General features: G+C 39.9%; 1 protein-coding gene across 1 annotated transcript; it reads left to right on the top strand.

The window, feature by feature from the left end:
• The first annotated feature begins 629 nt into the window (after window positions 1–629).
• On the top strand, window positions 630–16198 carry cers2b (ceramide synthase 2b). The gene is made up of 11 exons (XM_004077921.5): window positions 630–1139; window positions 6842–7015; window positions 9609–9726; window positions 9804–9922; window positions 10994–11051; window positions 11267–11317; window positions 12244–12336; window positions 12697–12825; window positions 13386–13492; window positions 13582–13735; window positions 14505–16198. Exons 2-11 carry the CDS (start codon window positions 6843–6845, stop codon window positions 14655–14657), a joined length of 1155 nt encoding a protein of 384 aa, XP_004077969.1. The 5' UTR covers window positions 630–1139; window position 6842; the 3' UTR covers window positions 14658–16198.
• Window positions 16199–17771: the final 1573 nt, after the last annotated feature.

Here is a 17771-nt window from a genome sequence, read left to right on the forward strand (position 1 = left end):
AAACCTAACCTACTTCAATCCAAATGCTGTTTTCCAAGAACGGTATAATCGATATCATTTTGAAACAATGGTGTAAGTCAATTTGATTGAAAACTTGTCTCAGACAGATCGATCTGGTTGGATGCTAGGAATATAAATCGCTCATCGATTTAAGTCGATTAATTGTTACACCCTATTATGCACAATACTATAACATAGTATTATAAGTGCTGTATTAAGTCCCTCAATGAATAGATGTACCATGAAGAAGTGTTTTTACTTTTCCAGAAGGTTCATGTTTGTGTTTGAGAAGTAAAGCCAGGACAAACTGCAAAAGGTCAAAGGTTAACTCCAAGTGGAATAGCTGAATGTAATATCGATCCCATCCCAGGGAGTTTTAATAAATTACAAAAAAATAAAAGTACCTAGTTCAGAATTTTATAGCCAAGTTGCCAATCTAATGAGCAACATTAAAATGTAAATTTGTATGTTTTTTTTTATTTTTTACAATTACTCATGATGCTCGTGGTAACAGGAAAACCATGAGAGGCCAGAGGCTCCGCTCTTTGAGCCGGAACGGCCATCGCTAAAAGGGACAAAGTGTAAAATTTGAGCGGAAACAAAATGCGGATATGTGTGTCAGCCAAATTCCCTCTCACGAGCCGGGACGTCATCTGCGTCCCTCCCTTTCCGTTATCCCTCTCACTCCTCCCTGTCTGTCCCTCCATTCTATCGGTCCGCTCCCCAGCCGGCCCGACCTGCACCTCCGCGCGGCCGCACGCCCTCACAGACCCCGCAGACTCCGTTCACAGGACGGGGAGCGAGCTAGCAGAGACACCGCCACGAAAGTCGGGAAAGCTCGAACGCCCGATGGGAGAGACAGCGCAGCAGCATCCCACTAACCTTTAAATCTGCTTTCTGGCTTTCACATCCACCTTTCCCCTAAAGGAAAACTCCCTTAACAGCTATGCAAAGATGCGAGAATTAGCATTTGGACTAGCAGCACCTTTCTGACTTCAAGCAGCGGGCTGGACGCTAAAGGGACCGTTACATTCTAGCTGCCGACGAGGGAGCCGGACTACGGAGTGGAAGTACACGTAACCCGGATCTCAGAGCGAAAAGCAACATTTTGGCGTTTCCTGACAGGAAAAAGCCTTAAAGTAAGTGCCCTTTCGCTTTCATGTCGGCTAGCCTAGTAAATGATCATTTATGTGCGCTCTCGAGTTCTTGCGGCGGACCCACGCATGCATCGCCTCGCTCTGTGGTTTAGACGTCATTACGTATTCATGGAGGAATTAGTTACTTCTAAAAAAAAAAAAAAACATAGGCCGCTCTTCTGCTCTGACTGCTGTGGTGGAAATCTTCTCCTTTTTCAATTTCGTGGAAAACCTCTAATCATTCATTGACGCGTTGACACAATCATTGATCAGCTGTTAGACCTACGGACGAACAGGCTGCTGGGATGCGCATGAAAACGAAATAAAGTACGAATCTTCCACCACGAGCTTAATATCTTTTAAGCTAACGGTCATGATGATACGTACACCCCACTAAGGAGTGCCGGATTTTCGTATTTTCTAAACTTGATGACATTTTATCACATTTTTTCTCCAAAGTACAGTGGTTTTTATCAGATTTGAGCCCTTCTTTTCGGTATTTTGTAGTTTTCAGAGAGTTTTGCTAGTTTTTCCTCTGGATCTGTGTGTGTGTGTGTGTGTGTGTGTGTGTGTGTGTGTGTGTGTGTGTGTGTGTGTGTGTGTGTGTGTGTGTGTGTGTGTGTGTGTGTGTGTGTGTGTGTGTGTGTGTGTGTGTGTGTGTGTGTGTGTGTGTGTGTGTGTGCGTGCGTGCGTGCGTGCGTGCGTGCGTGCGTGCGTGCGTGCGTGCGTGCGTGCGTGCGTGCGTGCGTGTGTGTGTGTGTGTGCGTGCGTGCGTGCGTGCGTGCGTGCGTGCGTGCGTGCGTGTGTGTGTGTGTGTGTGTGTGTGTGTAGCAACATTTAGCTAATCTGAAGGCAGACTTTATTCAACTGCTTATTCAACTGCTGCTCAAGTCTACATAATTGTTTTGTAGGTCAACTCTATCTATCTATCTATCTATCTATCTATCTATCTATCTATCTATCTATCTATCTATCTATCTATCTATCTATCTATCTATCTATCTATCTATCTATCTATCTATCTATCTATCTATCTATCTATCACATAGACTCAGAGGAGAAACAAGTTGATTTATGGTAGAATTAATAGTTAACAATCAAATGAATAATTTTTGATTGATTGTCAATTTAGTTTATGAAGAACACTGTCTGACCAAAGTTCTACATTCAGTGATAACACACACTATCTGAAAGGTAGCACAGGCTTTTTGTGATTACATCTGTTTTTTTTTCTCCTCCTGATTTCATTGGGTAATCAGTGTCCATCAGATCCTACACTTTGTTGGATTTTGCTTATCAAAAATATCATTAGCATGACAATGACCACAATCAGGCCCTCTGATGCATTCACACAGTGCTTTTGACTGATTTGCATCAACAATTCATCAGTTCCGTGTCTAAACCAGGAGTCTGCAAACTTTAACACCTAAACAGACCAAAGGCAAAGTCCCACCTTGTTTAGAATTTTTTTTTATAAAATATTCTTTACAAATATTTGCTAAAATTGAATCATAAGTGTTATATTTATCATATTACTATTGACAGCAGTACATAAAAGTCCTTTTTAAAATAAAATACAACCTGTGTCAAATACGATCCTCCTGCTGCAGCAACTTTAAGATAGGATTTTCAAATGATTCTAGTAATGTACCATTCCGACAATAAATCAAACCTTTTACCATTATTTAGCTTACTAACTAACCAATTATTTATTTTCAAATCATCAGCCCTTTTCTTCAAAGCCAAAGAGCCACAATAGAGGGATAAAGGAGCCACATGTGGCTCCAGGGCTTCAGGTTGCAGACCTTTGGTCTAAACAAAGTCCCTTTCTTCTGTTCTTTTACAATGCAGATTGGAACTGAGTGACAAACTGATTGAACATAAAGTTTATGGGATGCTTTTGAAAAAAAAAGTGCTAAAATACTTAAAGTTTGGTTTATTTTTGTTTCATTTTAATCGTTTGATTTGGCAGGATGTTTTTTTTTTTTTACCAAACATCTCTACAAAAATGTAAAGGATGGCCATGTCTCATGATCAGAACCCTCTTGCTCCAAATGCCTAAGGCATGACCTGAGTTACAACTAATGAAGCGTGTGCAGAAAGTGTTGCTGCCTCTCCAGCGGCCACTTGAGCTTGTGCAGTCGAGAGTCTAAGACTTTTGCTGGGCTCAGCCAATGGAGGCTAAATGAGTTGGGTTACAAGAAGTGAGCAAAGTTAGAATTCAGAAACCAGCAGCTGAATGATGAGTTGAGTCAGTTTTTTATTTTAGATTTTGATGGGAAGCTCATGCTAAAAACTGTGACACTATTAAGTGTAAAACAATGACATGCCATTCATATCTGCATTCAAAGTTCATCGTTGTAGCTGTTTCACAGTTTTTTGTAAATTAACGACCCATTTAGCACTTTTGACAGTCTGTTGTGTTGCAACAGAGCATGCACGCCTTGAACACACGCATCTTTCTTTTTCCTCATCTGAGCTGGCATCAGACTCAAAACTGTACGTCTGGATCGCTCCACTGTTGCTCATCATTTTTGTTGCACCGGTAAAGTTATGTCGGGGTTGTGAGGGGCTGTAAGCTAGCGGGAGAGAGTGCAAATAGAGAGCTTTCGGCCGGGTGACGAGAGGGGCAACGTTTCGGCCCAGAACTCAGAGGGTAAAATCGACATATTCATAATTAAAAGCCGACAGGGAACGCTTTGAAAAAAAGATCATAAGGGACTTTACCCAAAGTAAAACAATTCAATGTTAAATGTTTCTGTACATCTAGTTTATACAGTTGTCGTCATTGTAGTGACACAACCTCCTCAGGAAGGAAGGCTTCCTTTTAAATGTAAAGCCTTTTGTTCATGTGATGTGAGATTTTGTGTGTGTGTATTATGTTCATTCCTTCTTTTATGTTCTTTATATATTTCATTTTAGGCAATGGTGATTGTTATTTGTGGTAATATTGTTTATATAGTTACTGTTGTTCTATGTATGACAACTCAATTGCTAATAAAGCTTTTTTTAGGGGGGGAAATAAAATCCTCCTTCCCCTCTCCCACCCCCAGCGGAGGCATCCCGTTCTTTCATTGGCCCTGTTTAAATGGTCAGAGCCTGGTCATATGATCCAACCGTCCAATAGGGTGGGGTGCAGAGAAAGCTGGGGGTGGGGGGTGGGGGAAGCAGAGGGCTTTAACCATGCTGCATTCACTGGGTGACCTCAACTTGAAGCCCTAAAAATAACCTCTCAGGTCCAGAAAGTGATCCCACACAGCGCAGCGCTGCAGCAGTCCACACGGTTCAGGCCTTTTGTCCTGCGTCTCCACTATCAGATATTTGCTTTGCTGTATGTTTGTCAGTCATAACTGATACAATTGTGAAGGGCTTTATAATCAGTCATCGTGGAAACTAATTTTGACAAAGCACACACGGATCTGGTCGCACTTTGAACCACATGTGCCTCCTCAAAAGCCAATTTACATACCTGCCTTTGGTTGGGTTACTGTGTATCTTAGTGAGACGTGATGTATTCACTAACACAGTGACCAGAAAAAGCCTGTCATACTTCACATTTACTAACACATTCGTGAAGGGAGGAAACTGAAAAAAATATTGCTGTCAGTTTAGGTGTTGCAACAGGAAACGGTGCCGATAGCGACTAATGTGACTTGATGTGGAAAGCAACCAATTCATGTAGCATGAGACCTTCTCCTGAGGTTCACACACTCATAGTCTATACACAAAAATAAGTGGATATGTTTGATTATAATAAATACAAATACAACAACTTTTCCCAACCACATTTTGAAATCTTTCCTTCTTTATCTGCTAAAAATACCCGAACATTGATCAGTAAATAAGAAATTATCAGCATTACTATGAATATTATATGAAAATGACTGATGCCTTTAAAATCAAAAATTGTGAGGAAGTTGCATTAATGTATTTCTCTTTTATTTTATTTATTTTCATTACTCCAAGGCTGCTGCAATTTCATTGTATCACCATATACAATGACAATAAAAGGATTCTGATTAATGTCAATATTATTATTCTACATGATTTTTTGTGAAGTCCAAAAAATGTTTTATGTTAGGTAAATATATTTAAAAAAATCAAGAGTAAAATTAGACAATTAGATTCAACTTTTTTTTTTTTTTTTTTTGTTGCCATTTCCTGCTTAAACCCAGTTTTGTAGTTACTTGCCCTTCATTCTAAAACCTAATGAGTGAATGGAAAATGGACTTCAGACACTCAAAAAACTGCTACAATGGAAGAAACATTCCCCTCTTTAGAAATACAATCATGTAACTCAGTGTTTCCTGACGCTGCGTTTCACTGAGGAAGAATGTGGAATTGTGACCGAGAAGCTGTTTGGCCAGAGTGAAACCTCACCTGAACTCATGTGCGGACCAAAGCAAACCCTAGTCCGTCCGAGGGTTTCAGTTCACTTAAGGCTGAACCAAAGTGTGAAAGTGTAGTAAAAGAAGTTAATCATATAATTTCTGTGTATTACAAGTAGTAAAAAAACGTTGGGAGTGGGGTCATCTGGACCCCACAAGATAGCACAAGGGCTAGTAAAAGCTCTTAACTTGTTGAATCAAATGGGACTACTGTGAAAAATCCTGTCTTTACCAAAAGCTGAGACACTTTTCTCATCCGTTTGTCGGTTATCGACAATGAATCTTACATTGTTTTACTCTTCAAAATAGAAGCTAAAAGGTACGAGGTGTATTTGCAAAAAATGCCTGACGGTGATCAAATATTTTTGGACTGCTGGCTAAAAAGGTTCTGAGGTCAGCTGAGGGAAAATGTTAAAAAATGTAAAATTTTATCCTCACAGGTTTCTATAAAACATTTAAAAAAGTATCCCTCATGACCTCAGTGATGGTTCACTTTTCTTTAGGTGTCGTTACCGACAGCTGTTGAATGTGAACCATAAGAATGGAGTTGACAGAACCAGTCCTGCATTAATATCACAGCTCAGTTCTTGGCATTCCTTAGAGGACTCTCATGGAGGGGAGAGCCGTACAAATGTTTCTTGGTCAGGGAATTCCTCATGATAACTGGCGGGGAGGGAGCAGCAGGGTGGAGCCGGGAGTGGAAGCGAAGCGGCTGCATGCCTTTGGCATTTGCAGCTGCGTGGATGGGGCGGCGGCATGGAGGGGGATCTCCGCAGCTGGTGCATATGGAGACACATACCCCCCACCCCCACCCCCGGCCCACGCTTGCAAATGAATTATGACTCACATCCCTCCGATGATATCCCTCCCTCACCACTAACTTAGAGGATTTTCTAAAGATTTGACATTCTGCATAGAACGGCCCGGATCGTAGGCAGAAAGCTAAACAAAAAAAAAAAACTTGGTGTGAGCAAATCTTTCCCTTCAGGCTGTCAACAGCAGATCCATGTGCTTCTTTTTACCCGAAGGGCACAGAGGGAAGTAAACATTTCCGACGCTCAGTTCAGGGAGTAGAAAGAGAGTGAAGAAGTTAGTGGTGAGGGAGGGAGATCATCGGAGGGATGTGAGTCATAATTCATTTGCAACCGTGGGCCTCAAATCACTTCCTTAATGAAGCGCAGTCTTCATTACAAACCTGGGCCCGGCCAGGCTTCACAGCAGGTTGGAACCGTTTGTTGACACATTTTTCAGGCTAATCTTTACAGGCCAATAAAGCCATAAAGGTGGCGCTTACCCGTGCTGTGTGTTGCATTTCAGGATGCTGGCAGAGCTGAGCGAGTGGTTCTGGCAGGAGCGGCTGTGGTTTCCAAAGGGTCTGGGCTGGGCGGACTTGGTGGACCGGGATGGACGTGTTTATGCCAAAGCCAACGACTTATGGGTGGCACTTCCCATCGCCCTGGTATTCCTCATTGTCCGCCAGATCTTTGAAAGGTGATTCCACTTTTGATTCTACCATGGGGAAGCCCTTTGCCTTAAGTTATAGCCTCATGCTTCTAGATTGTCTTGTTTTCTCTTCCAGCTACAAACTTTTCTTATTCATTCTCTCCAAGATTATATAGAAAACATCTGTTATTTTTTCTGTTTCTAGAATGATTGTGATGCCTCTTTTTATTTGCAACTCTAGCAACAGGAAAGCTGAGAATCAGTGCTGATAAAAGGATTTATTACTTTTACAAACCTGCATGACAGTTGCTGAAGCCTGCCTGTTGCTTTATAATCTCCAATAGAGGAAGCATGGAGCAGCATAAACATGATGTCTGTTCATTTCAGCCTCATATTCATGGTTTCATTTTAGTTTATACTGTATATGGAGTTTTGGAGGAGAAATTATTGCACCCTGCATAGCAATGAAGAGATAATGCATTTACATAGAAAAGTAAAGACGGTGAGGTGATTGTTGTAGACGTTTTAATAATAAGTAAGGGAGATAAATGTCTTTTGTTATATGTTAGAGGAGCTTTCAACAGGGGAAAGAAACATCAGTCGTGCCCTCTGTGCCCTATAAATTAAAAAAATATACCTCTCATTCCCGCTTTTTTTTTTGCACTAGAACTAAATCTCCAATCAGTTGTGCATGTCCCAAGCCTAAATGCTCAGAAATGCAACCATTGTATGCCAAGACTTCGTCTGACATGCATTCAGGAAAATTCCAACAATGTGGTGGTCTGAATCCTAAACTCTGATATGAAAGCTTGAGAATCTAGTAAATTCAAAAGCTATTAAAATCCCACTTTGATCATCCTTTGATTTATTGGAAAAGTATTACCAGTGGTCTTTTATTTTTTAGCCATAATCAAAAAAACAGTGTCGTTTTCTAGGACATGGGTTCTGCAGAATGGCAGTAGTTCATTAGAAGTTATAGGTGGGACTGTTGGCGCGGGGCAACCCCGCTCCCCCTTCCCATCACCCCTCACCCAGCTCTCTGTTGACGCACTCTCCTGCTCTCCCTCACAACCCCAGCCTAACATTACCTAACATTGGAGCTGTCCAGCCGGACAGTTTTGAGTCAGATGCCAGCGCAGAGGAAAACAAAGACATACATGGATTTGGTCGTCCTAATAGATTGGAACCACTGACTGTATAATATATAACTGGACAGAGCGCATGTCACGTCACCCGCAGAAAATGCCTCACAACCTGCTCCAATCAAATGAAGTCATTTCCATCCACATGTTAGAACCAGACATCTATTAGTAGGCCACATCCCTTCTCAGGAGAATCTGTCAATCAAATGCTTTGAACGTTCGATGCGAGGCCGCCTACTTTCATTGAGGAATCTGATTGGTCAGTTTATAGGTTGAATAACTTGTGCTACAGCACAAAAAAAATTAGATTAGCAAAAAACATGTTAATAAAAGGTAGTAGAGTAAGAACGGTTATTCTGACGAACATAATGACTGAGTAACAGCTGTTTATTTCTCAATAGAAATCAATGGGATTTTAACTCTTTATGACCAGCTGATACTTCCTGCTTGGAACGCGAGGGGGGAGGGGTCACTCAGTCCAGTTCTCATTTACCGTCAATGATTGGATCAGGGAGCTTTTGGCCCACCCATTTTATGTTTTTTACAAATACGGTCCTATGTCAGCTGGCATTTTTTCATCTGCTCTTAAATCACAACAATTTGAATAAAGAAATTCTCAAAAATACAATTTTAAGACTAATTTTTGCCCTATGTGTCCTCTATCATCAGAATAATGTTTCAAAAACATGTTAGAAACACCATTTTAATCAGAGTGGGACTTTTAGTAGGTACCTTGTCCAATATAACTTAAGGTTTCAGTCGGATTAAAAGTCATCATCTTTACTGTAAAGTTCTGCTTTGCCCCACTAGCAGCTTTAGTGCATCAGCATTTTGTCATCCGTCTTGCACAACACACTTCCTGCCTTTTACGTCTTGCCTTCTCTTCACAGGCTCATCTAACCAAAGTTTTTTACATGATTTTTGGTGATGGTTTCCTTTGTAAAACATCTTAAATGGTTGTGAAAGAAGCAGGTTTTGCACACTTGACAATGACACCAGTACTAGTGACTGCGGAGCACCATTTTAGCTTTGTGGTGAACCTGAGACACAAAATCAGACGCTTTTATTTTTAATTTTATTAGGATTGTACTAAAATTCTATTTGAAAATCCTCTTCCTGCAGAGGGACGCAGATGTGCAGACGGGGAATGTTTGTTGACTTTTTTTGTTCCTAAGAAAACTTTGGAGCCTGGAATGATCCAGATGTTAAAGCAGACGTTTTGAAAGGCTCGTGGTCCTCTGAAGCCCACCTGGGAAAACCTCACAAATGTATTTTGGCTGCAAGAAAAAAGGAATTCTTTTTTTAGATAAAAAATATTTAGTTGCATATTTACCATAATCCTAAAGACTTCCGAAACACCAACATACATGCCATGTGATCAGTTCATCTCTTAAAGCTGTTGTTTTTGGTTTATACAGATGTTTTCTATAAGATGAACTCTGCATTTTGTGTAATATTATTTCCACCTTTTTTTTTTACCCTTTCCTTTTTTTCATTAGGACAGTGGCGACACCTTTAGCGTCTCTTCTTGGGGTGAAGGAGACGGTGCGGCTCAAAGCTCCACACAACCCTACACTGGAATGCTACTACTGTAACATCAGCAAAACCCCAAGTCAGGTAAAGTTCTTCTCCCTTTTGAAAGAGCGCTTTTCCCAGCAAACCGCTAAAGTCTCCTTCCTTTGCGATGGCTTCAGTCGTCCATAGCAAGCCTGTGCAAGCAGACTGGCTCCTCGGAGCGGCAGATCCAGCGATGGTTCAGGCGACGGAGGAACCAGGATAGACCGAGTTTACTGAAAAAGTTTCGGGAGGCCAGGTAAATGCAGTGAGAATCTTTTTTTCTGAAACACACACAAAGATGAGCTAAAGTTTTCTGCTCCTGTGTGCAAAGCATGATGGGTAAACCAGGAAGTGTGAATATGTGTATATGCTGGGTGACGGCAGCAGCAGAGCATCATGGAATGACCATCACATGCACTTGCACTTTGAAATGCATCCTCCTGTAGATTGGTTTTTCCATCGCCTGCAATGTCTTTATTGCAACATTTTCATCGCTGTGAGTTTTTATCGTTGTTGACATGTTTTTTGGTTTGAGGACAAATCAAATAAAGCTTTTCGTCTTTCAGTCATAAAAAAAATGGGTTCAATTAATTTATTGTGGCTAAAAGCGGCATAATCATAATTAATCGGCGTGGATCTTTTCTATTTTGAGAACAGCCACATTCTGACAGGGCTTTAGCTCCTTAATGCATGCTGTCTGCATGTGTCTCAAGGCTGATTGTCTCTTTTTCATGAGGAGAAACACCATAAACCTGAGACGTGTCATGTTGGCGATCCAGTCCTCTGCAGAGTTGTGGCTGCATTTGTGGGCGTATGCAGGGCGCGCTTGTGACTGCATGTTTGCCGCTCCCCGGTTATGGTGTGCCTTTCACTGCTCTGGTTGCAACATAATGACTTTTTTTTTCTCAATCCGTCCATTGTGGTTGTGCAGACAACAGGCTTTTTGTTTCTTTCCCCATCATGGTATCTGTCACACGCTTCCTCTGTTTCTACTATCCTATGGCGCTGCTGCGTTTTCAGCAAATCTTTGTAATCTTCGTTAAATGAGCAGGGGCATACCTGTTATTGTGTCTGAAACAGGATATTAACTGGGAGGCTATATTTCTGTTTTTTTGTTTGTGCTGCCTGATCTGACACGTGCAGTGCATTTCTCTAGTCGTTTCCATGCAGTTCCTGCAGCCTGGTGTCTCTCTCAAACCATAGATTTGGCAGTGAATGAGAGTATGGACGGTTGTATACCTGTACCCATCTGTTGGTGGACGACACGTCTATCCGTCTTTCCCATTGACTGAGGAGAAAGTGTGTGTGTTTGTATGTTCTCTTGCAGTTGGAGATTTACGTTTTACCTTCTTGCTTTCATTGCTGGCCTGGCATCCCTTATTGATGTGAGTACCTCAGCCATTCTACCTCTTTATTTTGACGTTTTTTTTTGCGTAACTCGTGTTTTTTTTCTAAGTTGTCATATAGAGTTGCTCCGTTTGCTGTGATAACCTCATCTCTTCCTGTGGCAGAGAGGAAGCACCGACTTCTTTTGGTGCAGTGGATGTTAATATACCTGTGAGGTTCTTCTGTCTCATGTCCATCCTGTATCCCTCTCCAGAAACCATGGCTGTATGATGTGAAGCAGATGTGGGAAGGCTTCCCAGTTATGGTATGTTCCTCCACTGGCTGAAGATATGTGGTATAAAAAAGACAGTTGAACTCCATCAGTTGATGCTACTGCAGCCTCCACTCACTATTCACAGCTTCATTATAAATGAACTACTGATAAGTTACTTATAAGTTACAAATTAGTAAATGAGCTTAAGAAGACCTCAGTATTTGACTTGTTTTTTCAGCTTTTCTTTAAGTAAAAAAAAATCCTCTTTTGAAGCCTAATGCAGTTAAACAAATATCTACTAGAGGCTTAATGCAAATGTCTCAGTTAAACAATTTGTTATAACATATAGTTTAGGACCATTTAAATATGCCATTATGTAAATGTATACTTTTGTTTTATAATGTTTTAAAATATATATAGATTTTATATCGCCTCTAAAGGAGGTGAACACATGAACTTTTGACCTTGTTTTTAATGCCAGCCATGCAGGAGAACAGGAGCTCCTAACAACCACATTTATCTCTACTTTACCAAAACTACCACAACATTTACTAAAGTTTTCCAAATGAATTTTGCTAATGAAAATATCTGATCCACTATTTGTTTTTCTGGTTATTAAGAGTTTAAAATATTTTTGCATAAACCTTTTTAAGAAAAAATAACAATATATTCAAAAGTAAAAAAAAAAAAATCTAATTATTTTATGAAAGTCCTGACATTAGTGGTTAAAAAAAACAGTTTAATATTCTATCTAAGTTTTATGATCAGTTGTTCTAAATGAACAGTGGCTTGGCCTCTGTCACTCTTCTGTAATTATCAGCGTATCCTATTGCTTTAGACAAACAAAACGATTATTTGACTTTATTGACCAAGACGCTTTAATCTTCTATAAGTAAATCACATCTGTATCTTGTATTAGGGCCATCATTTTCATGAAATGAATCTTCAAAGTAACTTTCTGTTCCCTCTCTATGTAGACTCTCCTCCCATCCCAGTACTGGTACTACATGATCGAGCTGGGCTTCTACGGTTCTTTACTCTTCAGTGTGGCCTCTGATGTCAAGCGCAAAGTAAGTTCATGCTCTCAAATGTTCTCCATCGGACAAAAAACAACTACCAGTCCTTTTTTTTTTTTTTTTTCCAATAACTGATTAGTCCTGTAGCTGTGGATGGACGTTAGACTGTATTTACACACGTATACTAGTGTGTGCGTTTCTTACACTTTGCTCCAGCCGGTCAGCTGAGCACAGTGGGAAAGACTCTTGCAAAACAGGCACAGTGTGTTCATCCATCAGAAAAGTCCAGCTTAGATAGTTCTTTATGAGGACTTAGCCTGCATGCAAACTGGCTTCAAATGTTTTTTTTTTTTTTGTTTCTTTCAAAGGTTAAGCCCCTTGTTTTGCTTTGTTTGCCCCCCCTACATTTTTCAGGACTTTAAGGAGCAGATTGTTCACCACGTAGCCACCATCCTCCTCATCAGCTTTTCCTGGTGTGTGAACTACATCCGTGCTGGAACTCTCATCATGCTGGTGCACGACTCCTCCGATTATTTCCTCGAGGTAGATGTCCCTAGAGGCTTCTTGCAATTCTTAGCAGTAACAAAGGACACATAACCTCATGTTCCCCTCACAATGACTTCTATGGGATCTTGATTACCTTTCAGTAAACACAAAAACAAATTAATTTAATGTTTTCCTGTTGTTTTTAATCTAAAATGCCCCTTTGACGTTCTATCGGCGTCTACCTGTCATGCTACTGTTGTAAATGCATTAGTTGTGGGGTAAATGAAGGTTTATCTTATCGTCTTTCTGTAAATGAATTAGGCTTTTATGAACCTCTCCTCGTCTTGTTTATCACTCAAAAGTGCGTTTGCACTGTAAGCCATACGACACAGCATTTACATCATCATCATTATGAGAGGTGTGTGTTGTCCTACCTGCAGGCGCTCCTTTTGTTGCTGATGTTATTTTACCCAGACTGCTCCCACGATGTTTTTTACATCCCCTGTAAACACCGCACTGCCCCCTTGTGGACACAGACTGTCATTGTCTAGAGTAGAACTAGTCTCTCGTCACTGTTTGCTGAAGCAGGAGTAAATGCTTCTCTTTTCTTCTGACAGTCTGCAAAGATGTTCAACTATGCTGGGTGGAGAAATGCCTGCAACTACATCTTCATCATCTTTGCTGCGGTGTTCATCGTCACTCGCCTCATAATCTTTCCATTCTGGTACAAATGCACCGCAAACTAATGAACACGGTTGCTTTGTTTTTATTTCATGTTACTCCTCATCACTGGTAAATGTTGCTGTTTTTCAGGATTATTTACTGTACATGGGTATACCCAGTGACTATCTACAAGCCCTTCTTTGGCTACTACTTCTTCAATGGACTGCTGATGACTTTGCAGTGCCTCCACATCTTCTGGGCAATCCTCATCATTCGCATAGCAATCCGCTTCCTCACCAGCAATGTAAGGAAACGCCAACAGGATCAGAAAGTCTGTGGGAACATTTATTAGGAAATTGAAATGACTTCAAATGGAAGTAAACGAGCAAAAGCTGTGATCAAAATGAAGAAAGATGAACTATTTACTGGAAACTCGCCACTATAGATGAAGAATTTGGGCCTGATTTGCTCATTAAAGAGGACAGAATTGTGTGCATACACAAATAGATTAAAGGAAATCTTTATTAGGATTTCCATTTTGTAAATAGTTTGAATAAGATTTTAACAATTTGCTGATTCTGCACCACAGTTACATTATTTAATAGTAAGACTATGGTAATTGTTTTAATGGTTTCACTGGTCTTCAGGGTAAAAGTGCAGCAAATATAAATCCAACAAGAGAGCCAAAACTAAGTATTTCAAATTCTTATTTGATGAAAATAGTGTTTTTGGTGTTTTTAACATGTTCTTGTGGCATTTTTCTGCCTTATATAATGAAAATTAAGCTGAAAAATGCATGTCTGAGCATTTCTTTATTCAAATTATTGTGAATCATGAGCAAAGAAAAAAAATGCCATTTGACGAAGATCTTATTTGTGACGTAGAAAATAAAATGGGTTTAGCCACAAGTTCTCTGCTTTGCTCCGCAACAGGGAGGGGAAGGGGGGGGGGTTTACTCCATGCCGACAGTCCCGCCCACATTTCAGAGGCCAATTTCTAATGAACTACTGCCGCTCTGCAGGAACTGTGTCCTAGAAAACGACACAAGTTTATTCTGTTTATTTCATTTCCAGGAAAAAGTCGATGACGAAAGAAGTGACAAAGACGAAACGGATGAATCAGAAGAGGAGGAAGAGGAGGCGAAGGATAAAAAGCACTCTAGGAAAAATGGACCCATGCAGAACGGTCACACAGTTCACAACAACAACCACCGCAAGACGGAGTGAGGAGCAAACAGGAAGGAAGGAAGGAAGGAAGGAAGGAAGGAAGGACTCATATCCCTCAATGAGAGTTCTGCAAGGGACACATGGAAAATGAAGAGGGGATGTAGGTGGAGTGAGAGGGGACAAGTATTCCCAAAAAACTAAAAGCAGCAGGAGGTATTTTTGGAAAAATTGACACTGTTACGTGTTGACACATATGTATAAAAATACTCAGTAGTACCTTAGAGGGCACAGAGATCCAGCAGATGACACTACACTAACGGGCATGACCTGTTGCATTTTAGGCAGATGGGTCATTGCTGTTGTCTTAACTTAAATCCCCCCCCCAAAAAAAAATTTCACTGCTAAACGTGAGAGAAAATGGAAAGGAGGAAAACGCTCAGGAAGAAATGGGAGACGGAGTGATGCTGCTTCTACTTCAGCTTTCCCGTTTCAGCTGTGTGCCTTAGAGAGCCAGCTGATGGCTGCTACGAAATCGTTTTAAGAAGCGCCTGGCTTTAAAACTCTAACGCTTTATTCTTTTATTGTCTGTTTGTTTGTACAGAGAGAACAAAATGTGTAAATGACACCGCAGGGCATTTCCTTTCTCATTTTTTTCTTTTCTTGTTTTTTTTTTCTTTTTTTTTTGCCTTCTATGCAACCATGAAATCCATTGGCCATTGAAACATTTTTGCACAACGCACGATTTTGTGACTCCGCTCTCTCGTGCGACTTGAAGCCATTTTGGAAGAATCCTGGCTTTAGTTCAGCAAAGTTTCCTTTGTTTGGTTTAATGGAAGTCCAGCAGAGCTCTTTTTTTTTCCAGCTTTTAGCAGAGACGCTCTCGCCTTGCTTTCACTGAGAGCATCGGAATGACGCTAGGATTCACAGCAGCCAAGGATTTAGAAGCCATTGTGCTTTAGACTCAACTTTGACAAAGTTAGAAAGTGATGACTCGGTTTATTATAAGTGGGTTTTTCTGTTGGCGTTTGCCAAGACGAATAAAATGGGCCAAACCTCCTTGAGTTCACTGCCAAAAAGCTTTTGCCGAAAATGAAAGTGTGATAAGAACCCTGATTTTATGTACGAGTGAGTTTACAGGAAGAATCATAAATGATGTTGTGAGATGTGTTGTTTTTTTGTTTGTTTTTTATAAAAAAAAATCCCGAACGGATAAATGCTCTGGGGGGGGATTCTCCTGCTTTCATGCATTTGTATGTTAAGTGCCTTATCTGTGATGAGTCCAGAGCGCTCCTGTCTTTCTCTCCTTTCCTTTTCTCCCCTTCTTTTCCGCCTCACACCTTAGAGCTGGAACTTCAGGAGCCAAACAGGATCCCTCCCCACTCGTCTCATTTGAAGAATGGCCATTTTTTTCTGGCTCCCATTCATTCCACTACAACATTCTGTTTTATTAACTCTGACCAACAGCAGCCTTCCCATCCCCACTGATAAAGAAACAGCTCTGTCCTAATGACAGTGTTAAATTTTTATATTATTGTTTTGTTTTGTTAAATGATGCCTAAGCGTTGTTATTAATGATAAAGGCTCATGACTCACCAGGAAAACACTTGAAACGTGTCGTTATTTGCTGAGATGCTAACTGTCTTTTAGATTTTAACCAACCCTCAAATACGCCACCAGTATTATTTTGAATATGTCATTGAAAATAATATTCTGGGCTTAAAAATGAAAAAAAAAAAAAAGCTTCCCTAAAAGTGGGTACGAAAGCCAGATGGGGACCCTAACTACACTAAGCAAATATATTAGGGAGTTGCTTCTAAAAGTGGTTAAAAAAAAACAGAACATAATTGAATCGGTTAGTTTAAAAGGGGCCCAAGTCCAAGAGGTTTGTTTTTCCAGGAAATGATTTTAATTGCATAGCTTAAAGGGAGGCTACACCAAATGATTAAAATTTTACCCAGATTTAGCACCAGTTCATATCTTACAAATGCTGTAATATGAAGCACCTCACTTTTATAATTTCAGAGGACTAGCAAACTAAAGTCTCTGGACTTGGGCCCTTCTTGAATTAAACAGGGGCGCTGCCATATTGGATAACTAGTGCTGCCATCTATGGGATAAAGCTAAACCCATGCAAGAGAGGCCCAAGTCCAGGCATTTTGCACTTAATGCATTTTAAATGTCAAGCATAGTCAACACATTACAACGGACTTGGGACTTTTTTGCCCATAATCAGATAGCTTTTCCCTTGAAGACCATAGAACATATAATATCTTTATTTTGAAAAATTGTGGACATGGACCTTTTGAACTAACCGATTCAATTTAAAAACTGTCAAATGTTTGAGTTACAAAATCAATAGACACTAGACATTGAGGTGTTTCTACTATAGGCAGCCACACACTTTGATTTGAAGAACATTTTTAAATCATCAGAATTTAGGAAAAGAACAAAAAGTCTACTAAAATACTACGATCTTTGCACATTTAAATCACAACACAGGAGATTAAGACAGGGATGAAATTAGTTTATCACCTATGTCCTAGCCCATCTGAACTGTAGCTAGTGGCACCCCAAAAGGTTTGGATCCATTGAAAACAACTTCCTAAATTTTCTGGACCTTAAGAGGGAGAAACTGATGCCTTCAGTGTTTTCAGCTTTTCCACTTTTCACAAAAACACAGAAACCTTTTTTCAACTTTGTTTTAAGAATGTTGATTTCTGATTATTTTTTTAAACTTTTCCAACATTTTATTGGAAAAAAAATGTTTAAACAATTTTTGAAAATCAGTGTGATCTTCAGCTGTCATGTTATTTGAGAAGGAGAATCTTTTTTTTTGTCTTATCCCATGGTAATAAAGTTTAGAAAGTGATGATCAAAATAACAGCTGGAAATGTAGTTGTCAGTGTATGAAGCAGCTCTTTATTTGATGTTTTATCAATGTTAAGATGTTCCCATAGAAAAAGCATGATTGGAAAACTAATTATACAATATTTAAAAATGTTGCAATGACTGTAGTAACAAATATTTTAGTAAAAGATAATATTCCACCGCTTTCAATTGGTTGCTAAACTTTAAATGTAAACAGTAAATAAACTTTATAGGCAATGGAAAAGAAGGTTACGTTTTGACATTGTTCATGTTAAAATTGTCTTAGTAATCAATTTTATGTTTTAT

The sequence above is a fragment of the Oryzias latipes genome, chromosome 16 (assembly GCF_053564925.1).
Source record: "Oryzias latipes strain Hd-rR chromosome 16, Olatipes_Hd-rR_3.1".
Lineage (NCBI taxonomy): Eukaryota > Metazoa > Chordata > Actinopteri > Beloniformes > Adrianichthyidae > Oryzias > Oryzias latipes.

Excerpts from the sequence above, each read along its gene's own strand:
- cers2b (XM_004077921.5), top strand. The coding sequence starts at position 6,843 with ATGCTGGCAGAGCTGAGCGAGTGGTTCTGGCAGGAGCGGCTGTGGTTT. Across the intron at positions 11,318-12,243 it reads GGGAAGGCTTCCCAGTTATG|ACTCTCCTCCCATCCCAGTA; the intron begins GTATGTTCCTCC and ends CTCTCTATGTAG. Across the intron at positions 12,826-13,385 it reads CCTCCGATTATTTCCTCGAG|TCTGCAAAGATGTTCAACTA; the intron begins GTAGATGTCCCT and ends TTCTTCTGACAG.